This window comes from Nothobranchius furzeri, chromosome 9, assembly GCF_043380555.1.
Source record: "Nothobranchius furzeri strain GRZ-AD chromosome 9, NfurGRZ-RIMD1, whole genome shotgun sequence".
In the NCBI taxonomy this organism is placed as follows: domain Eukaryota; kingdom Metazoa; phylum Chordata; class Actinopteri; order Cyprinodontiformes; family Nothobranchiidae; genus Nothobranchius; species Nothobranchius furzeri.
Genome location: NC_091749.1, coordinates 20,273,720 through 20,285,919, shown reverse-complemented (window position 1 = coordinate 20,285,919; position 12,200 = coordinate 20,273,720). Strand labels below are relative to the sequence as shown.

General features: G+C 42.8%; 1 protein-coding gene across 2 annotated transcripts in view; it reads right to left on the bottom strand.

The window, feature by feature from the left end:
- The window catches only part of spg21 (SPG21 abhydrolase domain containing, maspardin), a 41,249-nt gene that overhangs the window by 17,441 nt on the left and 11,608 nt on the right, over window positions 1–12,200 (bottom strand). For both annotated transcript variants that reach the window (XM_015941679.3, XM_015941680.3), the window contains 3 exons: window positions 3,075–3,155; window positions 2,853–2,998; window positions 2,670–2,778 (listed from right to left, as the gene is read on the bottom strand). In XM_015941679.3, coding sequence (XP_015797165.1) covers window positions 2,670–2,778; window positions 2,853–2,998; window positions 3,075–3,155 — 336 coding nt within the window. The remainder of the gene's footprint in view (window positions 1–2,669; window positions 2,779–2,852; window positions 2,999–3,074; window positions 3,156–12,200) is intronic.

Here is a 12,200-nt window from a genome sequence, read left to right as displayed (position 1 = left end):
AACATAAATACACCTCTGAGATTATAATGATCATCTCTTGGTTTGAAATAAACTTTTATGCAATTAGGGATATTATTAACTACTTTATGAAGAATCTCTAAGATTTTTACTTTAATAATATCTCCTAATTTTAGCGTTTTAGTTTGACTAAACAGATTATGAGTTGGTACGAGGTATCCCAATTTATTAACTATTCTAATCGCCTTTTTTTGTCATTTAAATACAGTCTCAACACACGTTTTACCTGCATTTCCCCAAACCTCTGCACAGTAAGACAAATAAGGCATAACTAAAGAGCAATAGATCAAAAACAAGGCTTTTTTATTTAGTACATCACTAGTTTTATAAAGTATAGCAATAGATTTAGACACTTGCCGTTTGATATATTCAATATGTGGTTTCCAACTGAGTTTACTATCAATAATCACACCTAGGAATTTAGTTTCATGTACTTGTTCAATTGGGACTCCATTTAAATACAGCTTAGCACCGTCATTGTGCCTGTTCCCTGAAAATATCACAAATTTGGTTTTATTTTCATTTAGTGATAGCTTGTTGTAATCAAACTATTTTTTAATTAAACCCAATTCGTTTTAAACCTCTTGTAATAATTTACTCATATCTTTTCCCATACAAATGAAATTAGTTTCATCTGCAAACATAATAAATTTTAACCGAGACGATACAGAAAAGATGTTGTTCAGGTATAGGTTGAATAATTTCGGTCCTAGCACCGAGCCTTGCGGTACACCACATATTACTCTTACAAGCTGTGAATCTATATCATTAACATTTACATATTGAAATCTACTGCTTAAATAACTTTCAAGCCATTGATTGGTTTTACCACGAAGACCATAGTATTCACATTTCTTGAGCAGGTATGTGTGATCAATTGTATCAAATGCCTTACTCAAGTCAATTAAGACAGCCACTACATTAAGTCTTTGATCCACTGATGTTGCAATCTGAAGCTGAGCTGAAGCTGAGTGCTACGAGTGAAAAAGTCGCACAGTGTCCGCCCAGCTTTACTCACCTAGTCTCCACGACCTCCGTAAGTCCCCACTCATTACTCCCCTTCTGGACTACATCTCCCAGGACTCACCTCTGTTGTTCTCCCCTCTAGACGCTGCCTTCCCGTTTCTTCACCTGCTGGATTTCCAGTGCGCCCTTAAGCTTGGTTTATGCTTGACGCATTCACTTTCCACGCGGTGACGTGGCTCGCGGCTGGAACGCGCTTCGCAATTTGCAGCGTTTATGGTTTGTGCGGCTCGTCTCTGCGGTGAGCCAATATTCTCCCAAACTGAACGGGGCAGCATGGAGCTCTACGGCAAACATCCAACACTACACCATAGTAGAAGTAGAAATTACTGTTTACAAAACGGCATTTCAGCATTTTTAACAGCGTTCTCGTCTTTTCCGACAGTGCGAGCTATTTCTCTCCAAGAATTATTAACAACATGTTGATCACGGTGATCTCTGAGAGCTGAATCATACAAATCTCTGAATTTACGAACCTCTGCCGTACTAGTTCTTGCCGGTCCGCCATGTTTTTCCGCGTCCGACCGTCCGCGTGGTTAGAAATTTTCCGAGGTGCGCGTTGCGGAAATTCTGGGCCGTGCGGAGACGCGGTGGAGGGGCGTGGTTGTTAAAATGACGCAAAATGACGCAACTTTTCCGCGCGGAGCCATGCGGACCTCACGGACGCGTCAAGCATAAACCAACCTTTAGTTAACGTTCTCCTTTAATAAAAGATTGTTATTTTTCCGTCAACCGTTGTCCTGAACTGATTCAGCATGTCTTGGGTTAGACTCTTGCCCCAAACCATGACAAAACTGACCAATTTTTTTATTAACCTTTGGTGGCAAAAATGTCAACAGCTGAGGTTAGGGACATAAGGAAATAAAACACAATGTTATTCGCTGACCAACCGCTACATGTTGGGTGTCTAAAGTTTCTATTTCACACACTGAGAAAATCCTCCTGCAATGTTTTTTGATCCTGCTTCAAATGCACGATGAGGTTGGACGTATTCATCTTCCCCAGTTTTGTTCCACCACAGGAAACTTGTGCACGACGAGTGTTGCACTGGGCCAAACTGTCTTTTTTGGACTTCAACGAAAAATAAGGACACATGGCCGACATTGTTCCTTGCTACTTTGCTAGCACACTTGGGCTTTGCATGCTGGATCTGGGCACTGCTGGACAGAAATGCTGGAATGAAATTTAAAGCAGAACGTACCACTAATATCGGAGATTTTTGATGCAGTCCGATATAATCCGATAGTGTTTTTGGGCTGATATCCGATATCAATATCGGAGTGGGACATCCCTACTAGTTTCATCAGCAATCGAATATTAAAGGCTCAATAATATTGATAATCCATAATTTTATGGAATATTACATTTGTTTGAATACCTTTATATTCTATTGACAATTTATTAAAAGTAACCACCTACAAATCACCATCACTGTGCATTTTGACCCTTGGGCTCTGTTTAACAGGTCTTCTAAAACCTTAAAGTTGTACAGTCCCGGTTCATGGGTTAGGGTGGTTAGGATTAGGGCTAGGACCGTCAGAAATAAACGGTCTGACGGTCCAAACGTCTTCACATTTAACAAACCCTCTTCACCTCAATTATATTCAAACACACAGGGGTCCACTTACCCTGTCTACCATAAAGTCAATAGCGTCGGCCATTTTAGAGTCCACAGGTCCTTTGGAAAAGTTACCCAGAATGATCTTTTTCAGTAAGAAGGCTGGCATCAGCCAGAAGCTGGGGAGGAAAACAGAAGCTGCATGAATTATGAAACAAACCTTCAGAGACTGTAAAGAGACCCATTAAAGTACCTGTTTGATGTCCATGTTTGGTTGAAGATAGACGTGTCACTGAACGAGTTACACAGAACCAAAGAGTGCACTCTGGGAGACTTGTGTGTGTACTCTGCAAACTTCTGAGCTAAAAATCCCCCCAGAGATGCTCCAAACAGGTGGATCTGATGAGACACACATGACAGAGCTAGCATACAGAGAGACAAATTATTTTTAAAGCTACTGGAGACAAAGTGTAACCTTGTCAAGTTGTAGGTGATCCAGAAGCTTCCGAAAGCCATCACAGAACTCCATGAGATCCCAGTACACGGGATAGTGCAGCTGAAATGACAACATGAAACATTTTCCAAGAATCAAGTAAATGTGAAACCTCTGATCTCAAAAGTATCCTGAACATGATCTTGTGTTGTTCCAGCTCTGGGTACTCTGGAAACTGTGGTTAATGTTAGAAGACTGCTGAAAGGTTTGTTCTCTTTCTAAAAATGTTTTAATGTCTCAATATGGGATATGCCGCTCTGCAGATTCCTCACTTTTTGTGTTAAATATGTAAGCCAATGAGTACCTGCTAGCCATGAAAGCCACAACTACTAAGCAACCAACCAACCATAGATAGCTTTGGATCTAAAACAATATTTTAGATACAAGCCTAATAGCTACAATTAGCTGACTTACTTTTAAACTGGAAATTTGCCCCAAAAGTAGCAGCTGGTTTCTGATCCGCCATCCTTTTGAAAATACTGGACTGTATTCTGGGAATTTGTTTTACCAAGGGAAGGGAAATAAGACACCACCCATGTATCGTTGAACAGCTAGCTAAACAGCTAACGATCGGAGGACAGACGCCTCGTTGGAACACACCTTGATGGTGCCTGATGACATATCTCCTAGACAATCGGGGCGGGCCAAGGCATCAAGGCGAGGCTCCCTGACATTGAGAAACCCATTGAGTTCATTTACTTCCCCTAACCCTAATATCTTGAAGATATGAATATAAATTAAAAATTTAGATTATTATCTGAATAGAAATTGTCATTATTTCTATTTTGTTAAATAAAGTTAGAAGAGAAAAAATACTTAACACCAATCATCTCAAGGAGCAATGGCTGACAGAGAGCGAGTTTTTATTGAGATGGAACAGCTTGATCTCGAGGAATAAAAACTTTTGCTCCAAAGAATTCAACTGAAGCAAAAGAGACAGCGGCGTTGGTGGAGTGTATGTCCACCAACGCTAGGAACACTGTTGTTGGACCAAGCAATCGCATACATGCACTGTCCACTGTGTTCAACAGGGCTATAGTCCGTCCGTCCTTGTGTGCCTTGAGAGCCCTTTGGTTAGGGCTGCAACAACGAATCGATAAAGTCGATGAAAATCGATTACTAAAAGCTTTGGCAACGAATTGCGTCATTGATTCGTTGTGTTGCACAACTCTTCCAAAACTGCTGCGAACCGGTTCCGTCGTCACATTCCAGCAGCAACTGGTTGATCACACCGGGGCCAGACTACTAGCATGTGGTTTTACAACCACAATGTCCTCGGAAGCGAAAACGCTTTTAAAAGGGAGGGAGGAGTCCTAACTGTTGCTGCAGGCGTGTTGTGTGAGAGTGCAGTTATATACTGGTTAATGTATTTTTGGGTTCAGTTGCTTTCATGTGGCCTAATGTGAGTCTATTTGGGATCATTGGAATGATCAGCAGCATTTCTTGATGTGACTTTATGGCAGTTGCCAAGGGCATCATCGCAAGGAGGATGGCATTCATTTACTTTTGTTTTATTTGGTATTTTCTCAGTCATTTTTGGAAATAGTGATTAATTTTGATTAATTCACAGCCTATGTTTAATTACATTTAAAAATTAGTTGTTTGATATCCCCAATTATAATAAATGTCTACAGATGACATCAAACAAAACAGATGAGAATTGCCCTTAAAGAGCAAGTCACCCCCAAATAAACTTTTTTTTGCTGATAAACTAAATAAACGAGTGTCTAATCGTGCTGCATACACGTGTCATCAATAATTTGGCACTTCAGTGCATCTTAGTTAAAATTTAAATATTCTGCCTAAAACTGGCAGTGTTGTGCCGTTGTCAGGTAAAAACTCTGCACTGTATTTTAAATTAAATCTGCCACCGCTATTGGCTAAGAAGTATGCTATGATGTAAACTGGTACATTATGATGTCACAATGCTGTCGTGAGCCTGAGTGTGTGTAATTGTTAGCGGCTCCGCCCTCTCGGTCTGCCAGGCAACAGCATGTGTTGCATTTTTCAAACATGAAGTGGGAGTGGAGTTAGACTCTGGTAGGGGTTGACTTGCTCTTTAAGCTGTTTAACTTGGACCAAGCATTTTAGGTCACAGATAGGTGTAGCTTAGGGTCTCTGTCTATACACCTTATAAGACAATTTAGGTGATGGCATGTTGTTTTTCTGCTATTGAACTGTTTTCTAATAATGTTGTGTTTAATAAAGTGCAGGAAGGAGAGAAATAACGTTTCCCTAGCAGTTTTTAAAAATGTCCCCATGAAATCTGATTAATCGTGTCGAGACCCCATCCGATTCATCGATTATCCAAATAATCGTTTGTTGCAGCCCTACCTTTGGTCGATGAATAATGGCATTGCATGTTCCCACACCTTTGCAGATGGAGAAGTATAAACTAGGCTAACCACCCAGTGTCTCTGTTTAGCTAGCAGGATGTTTAATCTCCACAGTTATGAAGAAGTGATTTTTTTCTTTTCTAGTCTGCACTTTAAATAATACCTAGAACCCAAAAATGCACCGAAATTACAATTCTTGGCCGAAACGGAAAACAAAAAAAATGAGGATACCAAGGCCAAAATCCGAAACGCCGAAAGAAATGATGTCAATAATAAGAACCATAGCATTAGAAGGGCTGTAAAATTAACCTTTAAGCACCAAAGTCGCAATATTGTGTTCAACGAGCCAAATATAATTCCTTATCAGAGTTTATAGAGTTAGAAAGCTGCTCCTCGTCCGGATGCTCACTGACTGAGGAGAGGAGGGCAGATGAGCAGAGCACACAGAGGGAGAAGATTACTAAAGGAAAAACTTACAGATCTGGGGCCTCATTTATCAAGCTTGTTTACGCACAAAACGGGGTCGGAAAACTGCGTAAGCAACTTTATAAGCAAACTTTGGGATTTATGAAAGAAAACGTAGCGGGAAAATGTGCGCAACTTTAAGTTGACTAAGGACCTGGCTTACGCACATGTTGGACATGGAGAGCACCTGCAGTGCTGCTGCTGAGAAGGATACAATCATGAAATCCTGCAGCATTATCACTTGAACTGCTTCGTTTTCACACAGAGCACTTCCTTTCATTTCTCCACCTCACCCAGAGGTACCTCAACTTCTGCTTCTGTGAAATTGCTCTTCCTTGATCTGCCTTGATCTACGGTTGCCATGTCATTGGCGGAACGCTGCAACAGCCAGCTTATGTATATGCATGAGATCCACAAGGCACTTTGCATTGACTATTTATGGCAGTAAGTGGGCGTGGTGAGGGCGGGATGTGACTAAAATGCAGCTGAGAAACATTCTGGTTAGTCTCTGATTTATGAAACGGAGATTGCGTGCAGCTGTGTGTACTCCATGTTTGATAGGTCACAAGCCTACTTGGCAAAAGAACATGTTTTTTTGCTGAGCTTAAGTACGGTTTTAGTAAGGATTCTACGCAATGTTTGATAAATGAGACCCCTGGTCATTGTTGACAAAGCTTTGTCTGGCAATGGCTGACAAAGCTTATAATGTATGTATGTGCCAAATGAAACCTTTGGCACAGAAAACCCATATTTCCTCACGTTACATAATATTAACCCTTATAATGTATGTAATATTAACCCTCTGATGAAGATATTAACTCAAATCAAATCAAATCAAATCACTTTTATTGTCACGTCACATGTGCAGGTACACTGGTACAGTACATGCGAGTGAAATTCTTGTGTGCGAGCTTCACAGCAACAGAGTTGTAAAAATACAGTAATGTAAAAACGTAAAATATAAAAATGGCTAATCTAAATATACAAATGAATAAAGTAAACAATAAGATGAGAGATATAAAATATACAGAGGCTGGTATGTGCAAAACAGTGGCATTAATGTACAGTATGGAGCGTGTAATGTTGGAGTTTCAGTAGTGAGGGTGAGGTGTCTGCGATGTGTTCAGCAGTCTGATGGCCTGATGGAAAAAGCTGTCTCTCAGTCTGCTGGTTCTGGACCGGATGCTGCAGAACCTCCTTCCTGATGGAAGTAGTCTGAACAGTTTATGGCTGGGGTGACTTGAGTCCTTGATGATCCTCCCCGCTTTCCTCAGGCACCGCTTCTTATAGATGTCCTGGAGGGAGGGAAGCTCACCTCCTATAATCCTTTCTGCACACCGCACTACTCTCTGGAGAGCTTTGCGGTTGTAAGCGGTGCTGTTGCCATACCAGGTGGAGATGCATCCAGTGAGGATGCTCTCAATGGCACAGCGATAGAAGGTCCTGAGGATGCGGTGGCTCATGCCAAATCTTTTCAGTCTCCTGAGAAAGAAGAGGCGCTGCTGTGCCTTCTTCACTGTATTTTCCGTGTGCACTGACCACATAAGATCCTCTGCCAGGTGAACTCCAAGGAAACGGAAGCTGCTCACCCTCTCCACAGCGTCGCCGTTGATGTTGATGGGGGGGGGGGTGTATTCCTCTGCACCTCCGGAAGTCCACTATCATCTCCTTTGTCTTTGTGATGTTGAGGGTGAGACTGTTGTCCTGACACCAGTGGGTCAGGGCGCTGATCTTCTCCCTGTAGGCCGTCTCATCGTCGTTGGTGATGAGACCCACCACTGTGGTGTCGTCCGCATACTTCACAATGATGTTGGAGTTTCTCGTGGCCGTGCAGTCGTAGGTGTAGAGTGAGTACAGGAGAGGGCTCAGCACACACCCCTGCGGTGCACCAGTGTTCAGTGTTACGGGAGATGAGGTGGTGCCGCCAAGACTGACCACCTGGCATCTGTCAGACAGAAAGTTCAGGATCCAGCTGCAGAGGGAGCTGCTCAGTCCTAGATCCTGCAGTTTCCTGTCCAGCTTCGAGGGAACAATGGTGTTGAATGCTGAGCTGTAATCACCAAACAGCATTCTCACATACGTGTCTCTCTTCTCCAGGTGTGACAGGGCAGCATGGAGTGTCAGGGCTATGGCATCATCAGTGGACCTGTTGTGGCGGTATGCAAACTGTAGAGGGTCCAGTGAATCGGGCAGTGCAGAGCAGATGAAGTCCCTGACCAACTTCACGAAGCATTTGCTCACAATGGGGGTCAGGGCTACTCAGTAAGGAGAACAGAGTTTGTGTACTTCATAAGAGTTAACATGCTTATTTTATCATGTTCAGGACCTGGTGGGTGTAGAAGGATGGTAAAAACACCACTAATAGTGACAGACGTAGGGTGATGGTGGAGTTAAGTCCTCGCCCTGCTCAGTTTGTTGCTGTCGTTGAGTCCTTGGGCAAGACACTTAACCCCTTGCCTGGTGGTGGTCGGAGGGACTGGTGGTGCCCAAGATCGGCAGCCACGCCTCTGTCAGTGTGCCCCAGGGCAGCTGTGGCTACATCGTAGCTCATCCCCAACAGCGTGTGGATGTGGGTGTGATAGTGGTGTCAATCTTCACTTGTCTCCCGATTCGATTATTGGGTCAACGATTCAATTCGATTCGATATCCCGATGCATCACGATTATTTCATATTGATTTGTTTTCATCGATAAATAGAAGATGTCAGATAATTGCTTTTATATATTTATATATGTGTGTGTGTGTGTGTGTGTGTGTGTGTGTGTGTGTGTATATATATATATATATATTTTTTTTTTTAATATCAAAAACGTAATTGACCAAAATACCAGAATTGCATCTATACAAGAAACTCACTTAAAATGGACAGATCACCTAAAACTGTGTTGTGGGTAGGAGGGGCAAACTTTCCACTCTTCATTTAATGGAAAGGTGTCACAATCTGCTCCTGCCTCCCTGACTGTGTCTCTCCTCTGCCCTTGCCTCCCTGACTGTGTCTCTCCCCTGCCTGATTAGTCTTTATTGTTCTCACCTACCCCGTGTTAATCTGCCCCTGTGTTCCTGATTTTCCCCTGTGTATTTATACCTCCCTTCTTTTATCAGTCTTTGTCGGATCATTGTTTGTTGTCAGTGTTGTTTTTGTTCTGCCGTTCCCGCTTTGCCATTAAAACTACTTTTATTTCATCCGTGCCTGCATTCCTGCCTCCTGATCTGCTCCACCACACATGGTCTGCCGCCATCCACACCCTCAACGTGACAGAATGATCCGACCAACCTGGACCTGTGGTGAGCTCTAAACAGTTCCTGTTCCTGTTCCGAGTCCGAGTGTTCCAGTTCCTGGTCCGAGTCCGAGTGTTCCAGTTCCTGTTCCGTGTCGAGAGTTCCAGTTCCCGAGTCCGAGTATTCCTGTTTACCGAGTCGACGTCTCAAGTGTTCTGGTTCCCAAGTGCAAGTGTCCCGAGTCTCCAGTGTTATGTGGCTTTTGCGGGCGTCTGGTATCCGCCCCTGGGGGGGGGGGGGGGGGGTACTGTCACAATCTGCTCCTGCCTCCCTGACTGTGTCTCTCCTCTGCCCCTACCTCCCTGACTGTGTCTCTCCCCTGCCTGATTAGTCTTTATTGTTCTCACCTCCCCCGTGTTAATCCGCCCATGTGTTCCTGATTTTCCCCTGTGTATTTATACCTCCCTTCTTGTATCAGTCTTTGTCGGATCATTGTTTGTTGTCAGCGTTGTATTTTTTCTGCCATTCTCGCTCTGCAAAACTACTTTTATTTCATCCGTGCCTGCATTTCTGCCTCATGATCTGCTCCACCACACATGGTCCGCCGCCATCCACACCCTCAACGTGACAAAAGGTGCGAGGAGTAGCTACCTTAATCGACAAAAATATCCCTCTAGCAGCCACGGAGGTGGTGTCAGACCCCAATGGGTGTTATGTTATTGTTGTAGGAGGAAACAAAGTAGTTCTAGCCAATGTGTATGGACCGAATTGGGATAATGAGGACTGTTTTAAGAAACTTTTCTTCTCACTTCCCAATTTGAACAATGGCCATCTTATCATGGGTGGTGATTTTAACTGCTGTCTTAACCCAGCATTGGATCGCAGCTCAGTTAACCCAAGTCCTAAATCTAAATCAGCACAAATATTTTTGCAGCAATACGGACTTCTGGATGTCTGGCGTCATCTGAATTCTGCCACAAAAACATTTTCTTTCTTTTCTCATGTACATGGGACCTTTTCACGAATTGACCTCTTTCTGGTAGATAAAAAACTTCTCTCCTCAGTTAACCATTGTGATTATGCCGCTATAGTGATATCGGATCAAGCTCCAGTTATTTTGGACATATTTCCGGATACTCCAATAATGTGTTCCCCCTGGCGTTTCAATTCTTTGCTACTTAATGATTCAGACTTTGTTGAATATATAAAGCAGAGTATTGATTTTTATATCTCTACCAATGTAACTCCAGATGTGATGGCAGCAATGATATGGGAAGCTTGTGAAGTCTTCTTAAGGGGGAAGATAACAGCGTACACTGCTTATAAAAATAAGATAGTCTACCGGAGGAGGCAGGCTCTTTACAACACTATATCAGAGCTGCAAATTAAGTGTGAAGAGTCCCCATCGGCTGATCTGGTGAAAGAGCTTCTAATAAAGAACTCTGAATTCGATTCTATGGCCACAGATGAGGCTGTCCAGTTAATCACCAGGACCAAGCATAGTTATTACGAGTTTGGGGATAAGCCAACTAAAGTCCTCGCCCACTGGATCCGCCAGTCCTCTACTGGGCAATGTATCTCGGAGATCTCTGGAACTGATGGGTTTTACGTCGACCCCCAGAAAATTAATGATCGATTTAGGGACTTTTATTTGTCTCTTTATACGTCTGAAAATTTGCCATTGACGACTTTTTCAATGGACTGATGATCCCGACAGTTGCCCCAGATATTGGGGTGCACCTAGATAAACCATTTGCTGCAGGTGAAATTAAAACTGCAATTATGTCCATGCAAAGTGGAAGGTGTCCAGGGCCCGATGGTTTTCCGTCGGAATTTTATAAGGGTTTTATTCACAAATTATCCCCCCTCATGCTTGCCATGCTTAAAGAGACAGCTGAATCTGGAATCCTACCGCTTACCCTACAACAAGTTACAATTTCCTTAATTCCAAAAAAAGGTAAGGACCCTCGCTTCTGTAGTAACTACCGCCCTATTTCTTTACTGTGTGCAGATGTTAAAATATGGGCCAAAATGTTGGCGAGACGCTTGGCATTGATGATACCTTCAATTATTAATCCAGAACAAACAGGTTTCGTCAGAACCAGACATTCATACCATAATGTGAGGCGCTTACTTAATATTCTGTATTCCTCTTCGTCATCTGACACTCCGGAACTGGTCATATCTATGGATGCTGAAAAGGCTTTCAACCAGGTGGAGTGGCCCTATTTATTTTATACCCTAAAACATTTTGGTTTTGGTCCCACCCTTATCTCTTGGATTAAACTATTGTATACTTCACCATTGGCACAAGTTCGTACAAATAATTATTTCTCATAGCCTTTCTCCCTAGGTCGCGGAACTCGCCAGGGGTGCCCTCTCTCTCCATCTTTGTTTATAATAGCAATAGAACCATTGGCGGCAGCCCTTAGGGCGAGTGCCATGCAAAGCATTCTACGTGGCGGCTGTGACAACAGAGTGTCGTTGTATGCGGATGATCTATTGATCTTTATGTCGAACCCAGGTAACTCCATGTCTCCAATTCTATCTTTGCTGAGGGACTTTGGACAGATATCCGGATATAAGCTTAACTTTGATAAAAATGAAATCCTTCCAATTAACTCAGCTGCGACGGCATACCCACTGCCCTTTAAGGCTGTCTCGCAAAGTTTTAAATATCTGGGTATCCATGAAACCAAGGACTTCTCAAAACTTTTTAAAACTAACTTTGACCCTCTGTTGGAGCAGTTGGCTCAGGATTTGCAGCGCTGGTCTATGCTGCATCTTTCTTTAGCAGGAAGGATTAGCTGTATTAAAATGAACTTTAAATGAACTTTTTGCCAAGATGCCTGTATCTTTTTCAATGTGTACCGGTGTTCATTTCAAAAAGTTTTTTCAGACTCTTAACAGTTCTATTTCACAGTTCTTATGGAACAAAAACACTCCCAGAATGCACGAGAGCCTTCTACAGAAAAGGACCTGGGGGGCCTTGCCCTTCCAAATTTTCAGTACTATTATTGGGCTGTCAATATTCGCACAATGCTATTTTGGTGTCAGACCAAATCTACACAGCCAATTTGGCTGCGAC